At 39.5% G+C, this 20,556-nt stretch overlaps 1 protein-coding gene across 5 annotated transcripts in view; it reads left to right on the top strand.

The window, feature by feature from the left end:
* The window catches only part of SATB2 (SATB homeobox 2), a 138,292-nt gene that overhangs the window by 44,970 nt on the left and 72,766 nt on the right, over positions 1–20,556 (top strand). For all 5 annotated transcript variants that reach the window (XM_071434586.1, XM_071434585.1, XM_071434589.1 and 2 more), the window contains one exon: positions 20,377–20,503. In XM_071434586.1, coding sequence (XP_071290687.1) covers positions 20,377–20,503 — 127 coding nt within the window. The remainder of the gene's footprint in view (positions 1–20,376; positions 20,504–20,556) is intronic.

Here is a 20,556-nt window from a genome sequence, read left to right as displayed (position 1 = left end):
CTGACCTCTTAAAACATAAGCATGAGGTGCCTATCTCCTCACAATGGTGGAAACTGAAATCAGGGCTCTGCTGCAATTGTAATAAGGCCAAAAATTAAACTAGAAAGTTTTGACTTGGGGTGAAGACTAAGTGAAATAGAAAAATTAAATAGGCATCTGGTGCTGTGATGTAGGGTCCAAAATCAGCTCACACATTGCTGTTAGTTCATAGTTGTTGATGCTGTAGCTTCAATAAGGGATCCTTTACCAGAAAATTAAGCCATGTTTTCAGTTACAGAACTGTAAATAAAGTCAAATGCTTCTGAAGTCAGTGGAGTTTTTGATTTCCACTGATGCAGTGGAGGGCAGAGGTTGAAACATGATTTATGTTTCCAGTTGTATTTCAAACTTGTTTTATATGAAGAAGTAAATAATGTGTTTTGAGGCAGGTTGGGATCATAGGCAGCCCAGGTTGACATAATTTAATGTATATTAGTATGTGGTTACTGATCCTATACTCGATGGTTTGCAAAGAGCTTGTTTGAGGTCTTCCATCCATGTAAGTTTTCATCTGTATCCTAATATGGAAAGCCAAACACAATACAGCTATTCTTGAGTGAGTTGTTTAGCTACAGGAGATACAGGCCAAAGCCATTTTACTACAGAACATTTTTCCTTCCATGAAAGCCATCCTTTCACAGAATACTTTCTGTTTAATTATATTCAAAGTAATTTAATTGTTATTTCTAATATATCATCAAAGTTTGGATTTGGGTTCTTGCTTGCTTATGTGAATATCTGAGACAGTGACTAAGACTGGATAAAAAAATAGGGATTGCCTGTAGGAGTCCTCTTACCACTCCAGAGTCATGGAGAAAGACAACCTGTGTCCTCAGAGGCCAGAAGTGTGGAAACTCTTTAAGACTGAAAGTAAGGAGCCATGTGTGTCTTAATATATATAAAATTTTATTTGCTTTCAAGTACTTTCCTTAAAATTGGAGGAAGGAAAAAGCTGCAGAGTGTTGGGAGACACATGAAACCTGGGGTTAAGAACCTTAAAGTAGAGTAAGGTGTTGCTATAGTTGTGTATGTATGTCTGTGTTTGATTGAAGGTGGGGATAGCAAATACTCACTGTTCTGGCAAGGACTGAGAAATTGGTCTTTAACTTGACTAATATGTATGTGTATGTAGGAAGGTTTTAAAAGAAGGGGAAAATAGTTGTTAATTTGGGCTATTTTTCATTGAAACAAGGAGAAATACAGTAACTTTTTGTTTCCAGAGAACTTTTTAGAAATATTAATTCAAATTAAGATTCATATATTTTGTGAGGTTTTCACGTAGGGTGGAAAGCAGGGTACCTTGTCTGACTGCATCTGTAAATCAAGATGGTGCCTTCTCTTCTATGAAGCTTAAGGTAAAAGAGTTTTAAAGCCCAAGGTTGTTAGTACTTGTCTGTAGACTTCTAAATAATATGCAAGAGATTTTTATTTGATTAACTCTTTAAAAAAAATTATTAACAAGGTGCTTATGGATAAACAGTCATCAGAAGCTTTAGAAATTGTGGGAGATTTATGATGTCATATGATGTCATTACAGCAATTCGCTGCATTGTAAAACTTCAGAGCAACCACTGCTGTACCACCAGGGTGAATAATGGAGCATTCATTCACTCCTACCAAATCCCAACATCAGATATTCCACAGGCTCTCTTAAAACAGAAATTGTGCCTGTAGGAGCATGTACTGAGAAGTAATGTTTTGCAGGGTATAATCAGAGTACCTCAAAAAGAGTGGTAGATATTTTAATTCCCAGAAGTTGTTGTGTTAAAACTGTAGAAAAGAGATTCTTTGAGATGAAGGCTCTTCTTATGGAAGCAGCTGGAAAAAATCTTGACTATCTTGTGAGGAACTGGTGAGAAGGAGCACTAGAGGCCAAATGCTGCTTGCTTATACCATCCTATGTTTGGGGTAGCGCCAAAGACGAGTGCTTTCCCTGCTGCGACTGGGCTGGCGGAGTACATCTCTGAGGGGCCTGAGCTACCAGTGACTCTACTCTAAACCACACATAAAACAAGTTTAGCAATCTTGGACTGTTGAACAATGATTCATTTTATAATATGACCGCAAAATGTAGCTGTGTTGGTAATGATTACTTCAAACAGCTTGAGAAGCTGAATGAGCAAGGAGAAGTCGGGATTACCCTTAGCCCTACTGAGTGTCCTTGTTGGGCTGGAGGTCAAGGCTTCCTGGTACAGCTTTTGCCCTGGGCTGCACAGACGGGCAGGGCAGAGCTCTGCTTGCAATAGACAGACAAAGGTCTCATTCTTTAGTGGTAAATGTGCTTTAATAGCCACCACTGTATACTAATACTTAAAATGAAAGGAAATGTTAAGTCTGCTGCATGTTACTTGTTCAGGATGTTAACAGCTGTATGGCAAATGCATCTAGAGTAGAGAAGGGAGAGGAAGATACAAGCAACTTTCATAGCCATCCTTTCATATCTGTAATTACATCCAGACTTAGCAGCAGTGTCATTTCATTTTGCAAAGGAGCGTGGCAGCCCTTGAAGTGAGATTTGTTGGTGTTCAATCCCACACGGTAGAAAAGGTCCATTGTGCTCTGACCTGCTTTAAAACAAACCATACTAAACCATGCATGCATACTCAGAGTCCCCCCTCTTTATAGACAACTGCCATTTGTTGCAAGGGTTGCTATGGCAAACCAGGGCAGAAAATCCTGTCTTGATGTTAAAGTCAAATACTCAGAAATTGTAAGAAGACAGATTTTGAGAATATAAATTAATTAAATGGCAGTAATTGCATTATTGCACTATCTTGCCAGCGAAATAGCTATTCCTGTGAGAGTCTTATTACTGTGTTAGGTCTTGGAGCAGAGTGTAATTTTTTAAATGTGCTCTAGGTTTTCAAAATCTGTCTTTGTGCTTTTATTTATTTCTAACTAATGATAAATAGTAGCTTAGCCTTGCAAAGATGGTCATCATCCAGTGTGATTGAGTTGTTAAATCTGTAAGAAGACTGAATAAGCATTTGCAGTTTGGGCTTTAAACTGACAGAAATAGCTAACTATAACCTCACCAATCTGGCCTACACAGCTGCTGGATAGTTCGCTGGTTTGAAATCATTGTGTTTGGATTTGGACAGGAAATGTGTTTCTTCCAGATAGAAGTCCTACAGTGTCTAATGAGCCTTTTGCTCCTTGGCTGCTGGAGGTACAAAGTGTCAGGCAAGAAGGAGACTTCTATGGTACATTACTTCATTTGAGAGAAAAAGTTAAAAACCAAGGCTTTTTTTCGTTGCTTGTCTTATTCAGCTGCCCTGTCCTGAGTACTTAACAGGTCTGATCTTACTGCAGTTGTGCCCTTCTTCAAATCAGCAATGAAGTGATGAAGAATAAGCTCCAGAAACAGAACTGATAAAATGGATGCTACCTAGTGTCTTTTTAGTGCAATTAGAAAAGCTGCTTGGACTTTTTTTTCACTTTAAATTCTGAAAACAAAACAGTTTTGTCTCCTTATATCTGTAAGAGTTACTCACTAAAGCATTTCCTTACATTTTTAAGTGGGTCTCTGTTATTGTCCTTTGATAATATTTGGGGAGAAATGAAGATTAAAATGCTTGTTTCCCACATCTGACATAGGAGATTCAGATTTAAAAGGAGAAAGAAAACAAACCACTATATAGAAAAAGAAATGAACAATGTTTTTTGAAGATGCATTACCTTGGACCATGAAGAACCTCACTCAGGGTGCCCTGGTGAGCGAAGTCCTTTCTGTAGGTGTTCTCCAAGCATCTCTGGTCTTTGCTCTGTTGATCTCAGCTGATCAATCAGCCTCTGCTTGGCTGAATGTGGGCACGGGCCGGTGGCTCTGCGTTGGTTATGCCAATATCGCCAGCCTTATGAATTGACCATCTGCTGTTTGCTTTTGTATGCACTTAAGAATCGGGCAGGAAGAGCACTTTGATATAGGATTAGTACCTATATCAAAGTTCAGGAACTCTAGAATCTTGTCAGTTTTGCCACTCCCTATTTGTCTTCAAAAAGTCATCTTTAGCTGTACTACTAGCACAGCTTGCTGTAGGTGGTTCTGCTGGTTAACTGAGGTAAATACGTGCTGCTGTCAAACTTCCAGAGTTCATTTTATTACCCTGAGAATGTCATTTTGTACATTCCCCTTGGAATGCCTTGGTCCCCTTGGTCCCTTTGGTTCTTGAGTAGACAGTAGACTGGCCAATGAATCCAAAGAATGGAATGGGACAAAGCTTCTGTGTTGTGGATTGAATTTTATAAGTTTGGAAGAGGGACCAGCAGGTTCCCAAATGGGAATTTAAAAAAAGAGGAATGTAAAAATGTTTCTAACTAGTTCATGTCAGCGTCTTAATCTGGAACTGGCCGTGTCTAATGCAAGATGCTTTTCATGCCATTATGTTTGCCAGCTACCTCTTAGACTAAGGCATCTGTAGTGATTCAAGAGTTCAACTTTGTGTTAGAAAAAGGAAGGCACTTGTGCAATATCATTAAAAGCTGAGCCAATTTTTTTTTTTAATATTACTTACTTGAATCCACTGTTTTTCCTAGTATTTTGTGAGGCATTTTTCTTCCTTGTTGCATTTGTTGTTATTCAATTGAGGGATTTTTCAGTGTCTTCCTTACCTTAAAATGATCTCATTTTCAAGGATAAAATTAAGGAGTTGTGAAAACCTGGATATTCTAATGGTCACTAGTGCAGAGATTAGTTGTAGATGACTGTGTGCTTTGAAAAGGAGTTTTGTATCCACTTAACAACTTTTCTTAAAAATGACAACTAAATAATTTAAAAAATACAAAAAAGGTTAATTGAAAACTACTTTTTAATATGTGTTGCAGTCATTCCTTACTGGTAAACATATGCATAAAATGTTGTGGCTTCAACCACAACATTCATGTTTATTAGATGTGTTTTTATACTGTCTCTGCATTGTAAATGAATAATAGTTATCTTAAATGCTATATTTTTCCTCTACGGTTGCAACCACAATTAAACAGATTCCCTGTGTGGAATTATATACCAAACTACTTCCTTCCAAGGTATTTTTAAACTTTTTGCCTGAATGATGTGCATTATTTTATTTACAGCCCATAATAATTATCTCGAAGATATTAGTTATTATGTTAGTCCGAGGTGGCACTAAGTCCTTTCCTTCTCACAATTAACAGAATAATATTAGTGTCAGAGGTGGGCAGGGATATGGACCCCAGTTAAATCCTAGCAGATATGTCATTATCATAGCAGGGGAAAGCAAAGGAGCAGGTCCCTCCCTGGGTGAAAGCACCGGGAACAAACGGGTGGCTATATTTGTTTTGGCAGGCTGAAGCTGTTGTGAGCCTGCAGTCCCAGCCAAAACCAAGTGAGCTTGGACTTGACTTGAGCTGTTTCTCAAATGTTTTTGTGAACTCTCACTTTTTTTTTTTTTTTTTTAAATTCCCCATGTTGTTTTAATTATATTTCTCAGTGCTGGGAACATCACACTAGATCTTCTGTGTTTTGGTATTATTTGTGAGAAGATTTCTCATCAGCTAATAGCAGTTGTTTAACAAAAAATCTTCATTGGTTAGGGTAAAATCTGAGCTCAGATGTGTGATCACATAAGGGAAAATTCCATTGAGACTTGGAGTGGAATGAAGCCCCCTCCTTAATACTTTTGTCTAACATATGTCACTGTATTAAAAATAATTACTTTGGTTCCTTAGAGGGGAAGAAGAAGGGTTTTTTTAAAACCTGGAATTCTATGTTGAGTAGGCAAATAAACTCTTGAGATTGCTTTCATTGGAAAAGGATATTTTAAATGGTACCTTTTACTTGAACGTTGGCCAGTTTAATTTAGATTATTGCTTCTGACAATTAACCTCGTGTTGGGCTGCACTTGTCTCATTAGCAATGTGGCGAGTGATGAACTTGGATCCATGAGGGCTCAGCTCTCACCTGGGAAACTCCCCCGCCAAGGCTGTGCCACTGCTTATTAACAAAGTATTAACAATTTATTAACAAATCCACCTCAAAACCGTCTCTGGAGGGCTGGGACTGGGGGATTAAACAAATATATCAGTAGTCTTTTAAAATTCTTAGAATATTTTTGTCAAGAGAGAAAGTTAAACAGCAGAGGAGGCACGGACATAAGTTTAAAAAATATGTTGTTTTGAGATGATTTGGTTTTGGTGTTTTCCTTTTCAAACTTTTTGTAGTTTGAGACCGAGTTCCACCTTCAAAATTTATCTGCTTAAAAACAAGTTTTTAAATAAAAAGGGAATAGCGTGAGAGAGAGTTAGAGTATGGCTAAATAATTAAAGATTAAAATTCTTAAATTCTGTTTGAATGTAATGCTTCATCTGCCAGGAAATGATCAGTTGATTTGTTTTTCATTTAAGCAAACCAGTTACGCAAGTTGTGGTTTTATGAATTGATTCTCTCTCTTTTTCTCCCCTGATTTTTATCCACCAAAGCAAGATATCTGTTACTTTTCACAATCTGCTGCTCTGCATTATACAGGGAATATTCTGAAATAATGTCATCTTTTGGTGGTGGTTTGGCAAAAAAAAGGATTGAACATAATTTTGTGCAATAGGAATCATGACTTAACCAACTTTGTATAGCTTGAAAGCTTCTCATATAAGTATTGTCATAGAATGTCCATACTCCAATTTGAAATACAGAGTTTTCTGGCATTTCTTGGAGAAACGGCTGAAAAAAACTAGTTTGCTTTTCAATATTTTTTTTTTACTTCTTATGTGCTTTATTTTTGAGTTATAACAACAAGCTGTGTACTTGTGTCTAATTTTACAACATACATATCAAATTTGTAGTGTCCAGAGATAACACAACAACACATATCTTTATGTGCAGGAAGGGGGAAAAGTGTTAGTTCCTGAAGTAAGTTGTTGTTTTTTTCCTTTAAATGTTAATTCACTTTGTGTTATATTGTATCAGCTCCCTACAAATACTTCTACTGTGAAAATCAGTAAAGGAAGCAGGATTTAAACTTACTGCTGTGTTCTGTCCCTTTACTGCGGCTATGCACATGATATTTGCATTAACTTAAAATATCACACCTGCTATTTAGAAATACTTATTCTGTTGAATATCTGATATTGCATACATGACAGCAGATCCAAAGCAAATGTATCAAAAATGAGTTGTTGTGGCAGTAAAGTGGGTCATTTTAGTGGAAAAATTGAATGTTTTCCTGTCCTTGGCTGCAGTGAGGGAGGGGTGTGTGCAGCTGGCCCATTGGCTGTGCAGCCCATATGAGCACAGTGAAGAGGGCTAATGCCGAGGTGTGAATTGACTGGCAGCCATCACCATGCCTGCCTGCCCTGCTCCTTCCTCATCTACCACTGCAGCTTTCCCTGCCCTGGGAACTGCACCTTGGTGTTTTCTGGGCTGCCCCACTCTGGATGGACTGAGCAGGCACCCTTGGGCATGGCTCTTCTGGAACAGGCATCTGTGGCTCATCCCTCTTATGGCACCTCTAGTGCTCTCTTCCTCTGCTTATAAATTTGAGTAAAATGCATGGGAAGAAGATGGGAAGAAAAGTCATGACTCCAGCCAAACAGAGTGTAACTTCTTGCCTTGGGGGTAGGAGGAAGGGATATTGGGGTTTGTGGTCTAGAGATTTATTCCTGTAGAGCTGGGAGGTGCTGGCTGTCATTCAGAGACGGGAGCAGCGAGGCGTGGGTGGGAGGAGGAAGGTGACAGTGATGTGGTCCTGAGTGGATGGGTGAGCAGGCACTGACCAGCAGAGTTGCTTGCCATGAGGGATTCTCAGACAGGGTTGTTTCATCGTATTCACTATGACAAATCTGAGGTCTGATTTGGCAGGAAAGAAAACATATTCATTGATTTTCAAGCTCAAAATTGAAATGGTGTTCTTTGTACCCAAGAAGGGCCTAAAAGGCTGTTAACAAGGTTGAGACCATTTTCTGGCTGGAGGCAGTTGCTGGTGGGAAGTTCTGCTGTCTCACTAAGGCTGAGGGAGAGTGTGCATTGTTCTTGCCCATCAACCTGTCAAGCCTTCCTGTCTTTCGTGAGACACAGCAAATTCCTCTTCCTCTACTGACAGAAAACTCCTCAGCCATAATAATAGTATAATTTTGCAGTTCTGCCAAGATTGCTCAAAAGTTTTGGTTGTGATACTTAGTTGCATTGGCTAATATTTTTTTTCCAGATAAAAATTACTCAAAAGACGCTTCAGGTATGACATTCCTTTTGTTTATGTAGGGCATATGGAGGTACTCACCACAGTTAATAGAATATGAAGCTTTTTGTACACTGCATACCTGGATAAAAGCTGGCTTAAGTCCCTAAATGCCCCCATTTCATTTGTAAAGAGCTTTTTAGCTTAGCCTTAACACAGAGTATTTAGATTTCAAACTCTTATCTTACTTTTTCTAAATGAAGGGCGTTCTTTAGACATCTCCAAATGAGAGGCTTCTGTGTCTTGAGTTCACATCTTTGAACATGTGACAAAAAACATTTCACCTGAGAAGTAGGTAAAGGAGGTAACAATTTGGGCCTCCAGCAATAAAATTATTCCTGGTTATGAAGATTGGGTGGACCTTAATTTTCAGTATGGCTTGGCTGGACAACCTCTTGAATTTCATCAATGCAACATGTTTAGTCTAGAGCAGTTTACCTAGACTAAGCCATTTCTCACAAAATCCTATAGATTCATCTCTAATTTATCAATTTTGTTTAATATTTAATTTTACTCTCTAGATTGCAGTTTTAATGGTGGGGCTGTGATCTTTTCCATCCACACTACAGTGATGACTGGTCACACAGATTGGGACCCTTACTGCATGAGCTTTTCAAATGAGTTAATCTGTGATAAATTGTAAACCAGGGTCATCACGAGAAAATGAGAGCTGTTTTAGTGCTGATAGGCCCCCCTGATTAGATTTTCATCCACCATGAACTCAGATGTCAAATGAAGAAAGGAGGGTATTTTTTTTGCTGGTTAGAAAGACTTACAATTAGTTTTAAGTGTCAATTACTATAGTATTGTAGGCAGCTCAGATTTTTAGGATAATTCTACACAGTACAGAAACATCCCCAGTCTTATTCTAGAAGGTGTACGGAGGTCTGTAGAGTGTTTAGCACGAAGCAAAAGGAAGTTGTCCAAAACTAATTCTATAGTTCCAAAGTTTTTTCTTACTCAGAAAGTCTTTATTCCTTTGGTGTGCATACCTGTCTTAAGACCTCCGATATGAAACAACCGGTAACACCCCATGCCTCCAAATGAACAATAGGCTTTGGGGGAGTGAAAAAGACTTGCGTTAAGATGCAGATACCCACAGTGCAACCCACGTCCCACCACCTGAGTGAGTGCCAAGAGCAGAGAGTAGAACCTGGCTGTGGGAAACGGCTGTGTCGGCAGGAACCAGATTGAGGCTTTTCCTCCAGGGTGACCTTTGAAATCAATCAGATTGTGAAAACGATAGACTTCCCAAAGCTGCCTTGGTGTGTTGGGCTAGTAATGCTCCCTCAGTGCTGAGGTCTGCTCTGGTTCCCTGTGCCAGTAAGGAAAAGAGAATATATCTGGATTATATGAGGGCTGTTCAGCCTGTTCTTTGAGAAGATGTATGCAGAGTCTTCATCTTCCTACATACGACTTCGTGAAGTAGGTATTTATATCTTGTTTTCTCCTATGGCATGATACTATTAGTTGAAATCCCTAGTCAGATACTCTGTATTTGTGGTACAGAGGAGATTGCTGGCAGCAGTATAGGTTGTGCCTTATGGTGAAATGGTATCTCTGATAGATTCCAGGGATTTTCCAGTGCTGGTGCCATGTTCTGAATAAGGCATCATCCCACTGTATCTTTCTTTAATTATATTCCCCCAAAGTGGGAATGGGCTTCTAGATTCCTTTTCTGCTTTTGCACGTAGAAGCTGTGCATACGTGGGCCCCAGACACCTGGGGCTTTGGGAGATGATTAGAAATGACAGTCTTTCCTCCCTTTTCTCTTGAAATAGCACCCTGCAGCATTTTTTAGCTCTTTGATTTGAACATGAGGTAGAGTTTAGGAAAGAGAAAGAAGTGGTGAGAGGAGGTACTAAAACTCTACGCCATCTCACAAGGGTGTTCACAGTGCCGCCAGTGCTTGAGGCTTGGAGAGTCTGTCCATGAAATCCTCATACTGGTTTTGGCTGGGATGGAGATACTTTTCTACATAGCAGATCCACAATTTCTATATGTGGTGATTACGTGACAATCTTAGCTGCTACTAAAGAAGTGGGGAACTGGAAATGTTTCTGAGCATGATGTGTGTGTGCAGCAAAGTTCCAGATCCAAAATGTTAATAATTCTTTCCAGTCTTTACCATGTGCACAGAAATTTATAATTTAAATTAAAAAATAGTTATTTCTGTCTTTCTATTTTTTGGTCTCTTCTTCACAAAATGACTAACGTGAAGTTAAAATGCTAACAGGATCCAAAAAGGATCTGGTGGCTTTGTAAGAAAATAGGTTCAGTTCTAGGAAGATGTGGGCTAAGAAAACAAATCTAGGTTCATTTCAGCATTAATGTGGGCTCATCAACGGTACAAGGGAAAACTGTTTTTTCTGAGTCTGGTAACAGTTCCTGCTTGCTCTGAGTCATCTCCTCTAGTGGTGAACTAGTCTTTTTTTTTCTGCTTTTGTTTTCTGTTGATAGGAAATGTAACATAGTTCAGTAACCAGCAGAGCTTTATTTAGACTTGTCAGAAATGCAGAATTTTTTGGTCTTCCTGGGAATAAAAGAAAGAGATGGGGGACTTGAGATCAGATTATCAACTGAAATAAGTATCAGTAAAGGAAAATTTCTTATTTAATTTAATCAAATTCATCTGAATTTGCAATGCTGTGCAAACTAAGAACTAGGGTTATTAAAATGTATTTTGAAAAGAAATATTATAACCTTAAAGATACTATTTCCTGTCTCCCTCTAGTTGATCAATTTGTAAGGCAAGGGGGAGTTTTAGTCCCTTACCTTCTACCTGTTTGTGCTATGAGTGAGATCTGAGCCTGAGTATCAACAAACAGTGCCTGTTCTTAAATATACATATGCATGCAGATTTTCATGGATACTTCTGCTTCCATAAAAATTTTTCATATAAAAATGCTAAAATAGAGGTGTTACTGCCTCCCTTGTTAACTGCTTCGTGGTGGAATTAGTTCTTAACTGAATGTTATTAGTGACACTGGGAATAAGCTTGTGGATATTTTTTGATCCTGTATGGATCTGGCTGTACTCTTACAGTAAAGCAGCTACAAAGAGCAGAGGGCTTCAGAGTTGAATGGCAAAAATTACAGCAACTGTGTCTTCACTTACTGCATTCATGTTGAATTAGTGGAAGCAGTCATTTGAGATTATCAGTAAAGTCCTCAATACCTCTATTTCCTCAGCAGTACTTGCTTTTCTGTCCTGATAGTTAGATGCTGCCCTACTAGTTTTTCAGTTGTTCATGTTGTTTTTTTCTCATAGAAGTCAAGAACTGAATGTCTGGTGGGAGGAAAGAAAAGACAGAAGGCAAACCAAAAGTAGTAATTTAGTGAAAAAAACATTCTGCTAGTCTTTATACAGAGTAAGGAAAACCCCAAGACACAAATCTTAGACTAAAGAGATTAAGCTGTTAAACTACATAGGCCAGAATATGAAACTGCATTAGTTTAGGGGATTGTTTGTGCAGCACAGCATGCTGTATGCCCTTATTTTTCTTTGGACTTGAGACCCATGAATTTTCAAATCTACTTGTAGTTGACTCAACACAAAGATAGTTGGCTACTGTATGTTTGCAGTCTGAGCCAGACTTTCTGTGCTCTCTGTAGCTGTTGCTGTGAGTGGGCAGAATATTCAGATTCATACAAGGCCAGATAATGTCTGTAGGCTTAATTCTAAGCTTATTATCCTCTACAATGTCCTGTTAGCAATGCTCCTTTATAATCTTTTATAACCTTTAAAATGTGTTTTATGTATTCAGCTGCAATGCCACGTTTTTGTGCTGTTTCCTCTGCTCAGTAGACTGACTTTCCTTGTGAAGCTTATAGGCAAGCATTAAAGCTGGGTGAATTTGAAGGAGTTAGGGGCATTGGCATCTTTTTAGAAACAGATGCAGGGTTTTCCCCAAAGAGAGAGAATGTCTTCTACCCTTCCTCTTCTCTATTGGGAAATACATAAAATTCAAACTAGGCTTCAGGAAGGTAGGGACCAAAGGCTGTCTGCCCAGATACCCTGTTTTTGCTGAACGTGTCGTGAGGCAGATTGTCTTGGTGGCAATGGGCTGGCAGAAAGCTGACAAAAAAGGTTGGACAGCAAATGTTTGTGCAAAGCTCTGGTCCTTTCACTCATGAGCAGCCCTTTATAGGTGGTGAGGTGGCAGTACAGTCACCTGGTCCAAAATTTGTTGTGAGATGATCCCGACGTTGTTTATGGCTGTTCAGGAACATGTGCAGTGGAGAAAAGCACCACCTGTTGAGTACACTTGCATTCATGTTTCTTAGCAACTGAGGCAACTGCACTAAAGCCCCAGTTCTCAGTCTGTAAGGCTGAGCTGGAAGCCCACTGCAGGTCCCCACTAGCTGTATCTGCTTATGTTGGCTCTCTGGGAGGCCCTGAATTAGAGACAAGTCCTGGTACCACACTGGGATGGCAGAGGAGTAGCACATTTAGCCAGGGACCCTGGGACTCAAGGAGAGACAGCTGAAGTCCAAAGCAAGAGGAACAGCTATGATTTAAGATGCCAAAGCAAACCTCTACTCATGGCAGCAGGTAAAGAAGATCTTTGATCAAGGAATAAGCTGAGTTGTGACACTCTGGGTTTCCAGGGTGTTCAGTGGGCACTGCTCCCTGGGAGGAGGCGCAGCCTGTGCTCCTGGTGCCCCAGGGCTAAGCTAGGAACAATCTTACCATTAGAGCACAGATTGCCCAAAAGGCAGTAATTTCATGTAGAACTGGGTGAGTGCCCTGCTCTGGGCATTATGTGGGGATGATGTTAGTGACATGCAGTGGGTGCTGCAATCCTGTGGGCATTGGGTCTACTGAATATTACCACTGAGACTGCCCTAGGGGTGAGGGTGCCTCTCAGGAAGGGCAGCTTGGTGGAGGGTGAAGCTGAACTCCAGGCTGGCAGGGTTATGAAAGATACCTGGATGCAGTAGCCTTTCTGTCATGAGTTGTCATGATTTGAAAGACTTTGTATTCTGCCCTGGAAGTGATACTTAGAGGAGTGGTTCTGTGTCTCAGATGAGAGAAGTGGGTTTCTCTCTCTTTATGCATTTTCTTGCTGTCCAAGGCAAGTGCACACTTAGCCCAAAAATGACAAAAGACAGATATTATGCAGGACTGAATGTGGTTTTCCTCAGTGGAGGTGGTAGTTTTATAAGTAATACAGGAAATGTAAAAAATACTTCAGAATCACAGAATATTCAGAATATTCTGAGTTGGAAGAGACCTGCAAAGATCATTGAATCCACTCTGGAAACTTAAGTGAATGGCCCGTTGTCTTGTTTTTTTTAGTAGTACTTCCTGTGCTTCCTTGCCCTTCTATTTATTTGTGGTATTCCTGTTCTATCATATAACAGTTTTAAAAATAATCCCCTGAAGTAAATAACATCAATTTTTTTTTCCTGTTTCCTTACCAATTATTGACTGTTTTTTCAAACTGAATAGAGGTTGGAAAATTAAATAAAGACTTCCAAAATAACAAGCTCCAGAAAATTTTATTTAATTTGTGGGTTCATTCTGTTCACTCTCTCTTCCCCCACCTCATTTTTTCTTTTTTTAAGAAGATCTTAATTAATTTAGTCTAGTAACTTAGTGCCTATATTAAATTAATCTAATAAAAGTCAGGGTCCTCACATAATGTTTCCCAAATGTGAAGCAGCATCTATTACATAAGGCACAATCTTTTTACTGTAAAATGTAAACCCGATATGTGGAATTACAAGCCATTAAACTGTTTAGTGTATGTTACTTAAGTCAAATACTTCAATACAGTCATGCTGGAGGAAAGGAAGGGGCAATGCTCGCATTCAGAAAATTTAAAACACAAAACCAAGCTTCATGTATCAAAATGATTTTCATCTATTAATGTACTCTGAAGTTTGGCATTAAATCTTGTAACACTAACAGTCTTTCTATTGATGGCTACACCCATAATTCCATAAAATTTTTAATATATAATCATATAAATATCATATGTAGTAGTGTAATTGCATAGTCTATATTAAAGTCTGTGTACTGATAGAGATGTGCAAGCCAGAAAGTGTTTAAATTGACCGGCTCATAGATGTGTTGTTTTGTGCTCAAAACCATCGCTGGTACACAGAGTTTATGAGAGCATTTTTAAACAGCGAGATCAAAGACTTCCAGCAGCAGCAGTTCAGGGGGCTTTGTGCTTGCAGACCTTTGTGTGGCTTGGCTGTGTTTTCCCCTTGGGTGAAGGTCACACTTTTGTGCAGAGCCCTGAAGTTGCACAGGTCTCATGAGCTGGGGTGGAGCATTTGTCATTCGAGGGTTGTGGGTGTTCCTGTTGATTTGTGGCTGTGTACATCACAGTGTAATCGCATAGTTTATTCCTGGTCTCTCACTGAATTATTTATTAAGGCCTGAAATGAGGAAGGAGGGGGATTCTTTTGTATTGGCATAAGCATAGGATTATGTTCACTATGTGCTTTCAATCACTACATCACCGATATGTCAATTGGCAGAATACAGTCTACCTCACATTTTAGGATGTTGCAAAGTTTAATGAATTAATATTTTTTAAGTGCATTGGGACCCTCTGACGCAAGATGCTTTAGAAGTATGGGGGGAGTATTCTGCTGATTATTTTTTCCCATCTATTACCCCAATGTGTCATTGATTGAAATTCAGTAGAATAATACTGGCACCCTTATAACAATGGGCAAAGGTGGTATTTTATTTTCTTAGATTTTCCAAAAAGCTAGAAAAGATGGCTCAATAATATAATACAAAAATTAATATAATCAGTTTATCTTCTGGTAATTTTTCCTGTTGCTTTTTCATCCTTTCTGCTTGAAAAGTTGTTCACTTTGCTGGATTAACAGTAATAACTACAAATTATGGCTTTATGTTGTTACAGTGTGATGATATACTACAGCCAGTGTAGAGGTAAGAAACACAGGTTGAGATGTTACATACTGCAGGGTAGTGATTTTCTGCATCTGGTTTATGAATAAATAATTCTTTGTAGTTATTACATGGGACAGGCAGTTTTCAATTTCTGTAGAAAATACAGTTCAACAAAAGAAAATTTCATGCTAAAGCATAGGGACAAGATTCCTTTGAAGGGGATAAACAGATGCAGTCACTACCACTGCATGGTGGTAGTGGTAGGAGCCTACCCATTTTGGAAGGAAGGTCTGCAATAGTGGCTGATAAAGAAATGGCTTGGTGGTCCCAGAAGTGGGGTTTTTATTGGGTATCTCTTTGAGGTCTTTCATTTGGAGCTGTAAAAGAAATCAGAGGTGCTTGGGTGTTAATGCTAACCTGCAATTTCTCCTGAGTGTCTGTTGTTTTGATAAGAGCTGCTGTTGAAAAGCACGATGTTTGATCAAAACTACTTGATTGAATTCACAAGGCAGCAGCAAATGTTGGTTGTGTTCTTCTACCAGCCTTGTGTTTGCAGTCCACAAGTCTCAGGCTGTGGTCCTGGGATCCCTGAGATGCAAGGAAACAAATTCTAGGACACTTGACTAGGTTTAACCATGGCAGATTAGCATTTTTTAAAAATTACATTAATGCTGCATATGCATTTGCATTAATACTACAAGTATCCATTTAAGTTGTAATTCAGGTGTGCTCATAATTTGAAATCAAGAGTATAGCCATGGCGGGAGCAGGGGATGGTTTGAAGGGAGCCAGTGACAGGGTATGCTCTGGTACTGTTTGCTCTGTTTAGCCACAAAAAGGAATTTGGAAAATGCCCCATTTGAAGAGTTTAATTTTACAGCAGTGATGTATTGGAAGGTACCTGAGGTGCTCCAGTAATTGTTATGAGGCTATCCAGATTAAAAGTTACCGGTGCATGTGAGTGGGAGATGCAGGACCTGACCTTCATTCCATTTAGGACCTATTCCATTGTCATAGCCAGACTGTGATATGTATGTTCTAAAACCCAGATGTGGCATTCTTAGAATGAGTGTGCTATGTGGCTACCATTCCATTTGCCATGACAAATGAGGTTTCTACTCTATATAGATGAATAATTTTCATGGCACTTGAAATTTTCACGTGAACTACATAATAATGGAAAGGGTTTGCCAGCTTAGCGTTTTTCTAGAAAGCAGCTTTCTGCTTTTAGTAATTTTATAGTCCTGATCAAAGTAGTTATTCTGGAAGTCTGCTTTAGCCCCAGCCTTGCATCCATTCATTTCAAATTTCAGTAGGGTGATGTCCTAGGAATTATCCCAGTGCTTTAGGTGCATCATTTTTTTAGGTGATAAAATAAAGCTCGTGATGATCCTGTGATGAGTTCTGCTGGATATAGAATGGGTTAGCTGTGATATAGCAGGGCAAGGCTTCTGTTTAGTGTAGAGTTCTGCTCTCACTTGTGTAGTTATCACTTTCTTCTCCAAAGGAGCTGCTTTTTGAATGAAACTCAATTGGAAACATGCTGGCAGGGTGGCACATCATTGGCCTGAGTGGAGGGACGGCAGTGAATTCAGTGGTTGTTATGTGTACAGACTTGACACTTGAGCTCACAGAAGTTTGCCACTGGTGTGTTCTGCCATTCTGGTGGGTAAAAGGAGTTACACCCATTTTACACAAAGCTACTCTGTCTTTTTTCCCTGTCTGCATTTTGATGAAGCTGAGGCTTAAAGTTAATAAAAGACCTGACTGTAGAAGTACATGGCATTCAAGAACCAACAACCAGTGTGGATAGAGAATCTCTTCTAACATAAGTTTTGAAAAAAAATCTTTTGAGAAAACTGATGTCTTTATTGTCTTTAATTGCCTAACTGGCCTGGGCTGCATTCAGTCATTTCTTGGTGAGATGAGAGCTGTTCTACTGTATGGCCATTTCTTCAGTCGGTGCAAGCATTGAAATCTGTTAGCTCTCCTTTCAAAAAACTTTCACAGGAGAAAAGACCCAACAGATACAGGAAAGAGAGCCAGATTTGTTAACAGGAGAGTTTTGGGACTCAAGGAAGACGTATTTTTGTATTTCCTGAGCTTTCTGATCTGCTGTGCTTTATTCACACAATTTTGAGAAGGTCTGGAGCTGACAGAAAAGCGATACTCCCAGAGAAGTAGTATGCTCATTAATAACACAGTGACCTTTCCTCATTCCTATCTCCTGTCCCAAGTTCAGTTGTGGTAGGATAAAAGCTTAGCCAGGCCAGTTAAAGTGATTTCTTTAAAGGCCTGAGCTGTACCATTTAAAGTCAATGAGAGGAACAATAAAAAATGTGTATGTGGAAGTGACCCCTTGCTGCCATGCTGTTTTCATCTTGGGGTTGCTGTTAGGCTAGAAACATCCAGTCTGGATAAGAAGGAACCTTTTTAGGGGGAAAATTTTGGCCTGCTCAGTTTTTACTGAGTAGTCATTCAGTATGCTGAGAACACATTTGCCCAACAAGCTGGCATCATCTTCCCAAACATAGCCTAGGAGTTGCCTTAAGTACAGTGTTGGTGCCATGAGATAAGCACCTGTGAAGTCTGCTGAGGAGCTGAATGGAAACCATGGCTTCTGGCTATGGTTTGGACCAGCTTAATGTGCTCTGGAAAAAAATATTTCACACGTCATATCACACCGGCTGAAAAAATAGCATGCATCAGCAGTGCTGTAACACAGAGTAAAGGACTCTCAGCAGGTGTTAACGTGCAGAGGCACTGAGCATTATGGTAACACCTGTGTTTGTTTAAATCCAGCCAAAACAATTTCCTCTCCAGTTGTAGAGGAGGATTAAAAAAAAAATAAAAAATCTCCCTAACTTCCAGTAGTAGCAGACATTCCTGTAAAACAATTTGCATAGTATTTCCCATGGTGCACTCTGACTCCACTGGTTTTTTTTTTTTCTTTAAACCCTTTTAGTCTGGGGACACCTTTAGTAACTTCAGTGCTTCCCAACCATCTCTTTGTCCTTTGCCAGCATTGCCAGGCCCGAGCACTTGCAGATGGTGTGCTCTCTGAGTGCTTTCCTTAATTGAATGAAAAATAAAGCCTCTTGTAAAATATTACCAATTTAGATGTGACTTATGGGGCACATATGATGCTTATTTTTTCAATTACATGAAAACTTGGCGGTGTTAAACATAGGAAGCCAAGTGTTCTGTGAAGCTGGTATAGATTTCTGGATTTTTAGGTGATTTTGCTTTAAATTATTATATAGCAGGAGGAAGTAAAGGAAGTCAGCAGCTAAACTGTGTTTTTCCAGCATGTATTTTACGCAGTGGACCCTTGATGCTCATTTCATGACTAATATATGCTGTACTATATGCATTTCTTGTTGTCACCAGAGATAACATTAAGTAAACTATCCCCTTAAGAAAAACAGCTTTTCTTGGCAAGTGGAATATGACTCAAGGAGCCAGCACTGGAGACATACGGTGCTGTGAATGAGTGCTGTGTGTTACTCTACTGGATCTGAGTCCAGGCACTATTTATACTGCAGCATATTCAGCACCAGATTGTTAAATCTTAATACTGAAACAGTGCATCATTGAAATGTTTTTGTTCTGTTTATGTCCCATTTTCAAGCATTGGATCTCAAGCAACACTTAGTAACTTTTTGTTTCATTTGGACACTATATTTCTTTGCCAAAAGCTTCTTAATCTGCTCTTGAAGTATTAGCCTGCCTGTACCAGTATGTTACAGTGAAACTTTGTGCCACTGAGGATGAGCTAGGTCACTTCCAGTTTCTTTCAGTGTGTGGTGACAGAATGCCTTGCAAAGCAGGTCGGTGGTAAATGCAAAGATTTAAGTGCTACAGAAAAGGACTTGTATTAAAATTACTTCCTCTTCAATCTGTGTAGGAGTGGGGAAAAATACTCTATAGCAGGTAGTTCATGGGCTCCTTGTATTCTGTTATTGTCTCTGCAAGAAGCTTTGTTTCACTGTTTCAGTGTGGTGGTTATCTTAGGATCATTTTTGGGAGACCAGGATAACAGGGTTTTGTCATTTACTGCAGTTCAATTAGTTCCAGAGCTGGTGAAGAGCCGGGACTAGAAAGTGAGGAGGAGATGGTTGAGGTTTCTTGGCACCACAGCATCCTTCCAGATACCCAAGAGGAGTTCTTGGCGTGCCTGTTATCTCAGAAGAAGGAGTCTTCTCATGTATCAGTGTATTACTTTTTTCTGGCAGTTGAGTTTATGGATGTCTTTTCAAAGATCACACAGTATATAAAGAAACCTCAGAAGGCATCAGTTTGAATGAGAGAATGGTGTCTTGTAGGGCTGAGCTGAGGAGAGTTGAGTGAGCAGAACAGTGGGGCAATGGGAGCACAATGAAGGAGGGAATAAAAGCAGTAGTGGCAATAGTGCAGAACAAGACTGAACTGCTTTGCTGTCATGTAAGATGGCACTGTGGCTTTCTTTGTTTGGTGTCTTCCTGGAAGTCATTCCCGGGATTAGTCATTGTTTTTGGTGTGGGTGGGCCCTCTGTAATTGTCTAAACAGAAATAATACCTCTGCACCAAATGGTTTACCATCCAAGTTTACAGTCTTTGTGACAAGCTCATCCAGAAGAGGTGATGATCCCTATTAAAGAATGAACAGAAGTAGAAACAGAACATACAGCATTCTCCCCCGCCTCCAAAAAGCTATTTTGGATCTGTGGTCAGCAGCTTGCAGTTGTTTGATTATTTTTTTTTTCCCCACAAAGGAAATCAGCTGTCTGCATAGTGCAACTTGTATCTGGGAGTGAACTCTTCCTGCTTGGTGGGTTTCTGTCCACACTGGGAATCGTACCATGCTTAGATTGTAACAGTGCTGAAAGCCCATGCATAGGAATTTTCCTGTTCAAGTCAATAGTAATGCATTTATTTACTGAAGAGTTTTTGTAGACTGCAAAATTAGGGCTAGAAAGTGCTTAAAGCTTATTCTAACTTAAAGAACTAGGCTTTAGAGCTTTGATGAAGGATGTGAAGGAAGTCTCCTGTGTTTCCTTGCAGTAATTTAAGAGTCAGGAACATGTCAGCAACTGTCTGCTTAAGATTTTGAATCTATTCCTGCTCTTCTCCACTGTTTCCTCAGGAGTAAGCAGAACATGTCTTTCTGTGCAAGACTGCAGTAAACCTCAAGGCAGATCTTGGATTGTGGGAGCAATCAACCTTGCTCTGAAGGGTTTAATAAATGGCTGATAAAATATAAAGTATGGATTTTTTGTTTTCTTTTCAGGAATAATCAAGCTTGGGAGGTGGAATCCCCTCCCTCTCAGTTATGTGACTGATGCACCAGATGCGACAGTAGCCGACATGCTACAAGATGTCTATCATGTTGTGACATTGAAAATCCAATTACAAAGGTGGGTGTTTCTGAACATCTGTCCTTCCCTATTCTCTGAGCTGCTCTGTTGGT

The sequence above is a fragment of the Agelaius tricolor genome, unplaced genomic scaffold (genome assembly GCF_023055355.1).
Source record: "Agelaius tricolor isolate 1412-34295 unplaced genomic scaffold, bAgeTri1.0.p SCAF_10, whole genome shotgun sequence".
NCBI classification, from domain to species: Eukaryota; Metazoa; Chordata; class Aves; order Passeriformes; family Icteridae; genus Agelaius; species Agelaius tricolor.
The sequence above is the reverse complement of the archived record's forward strand: the minus strand, read 5'-3'. Positions and strand labels throughout refer to the sequence as shown.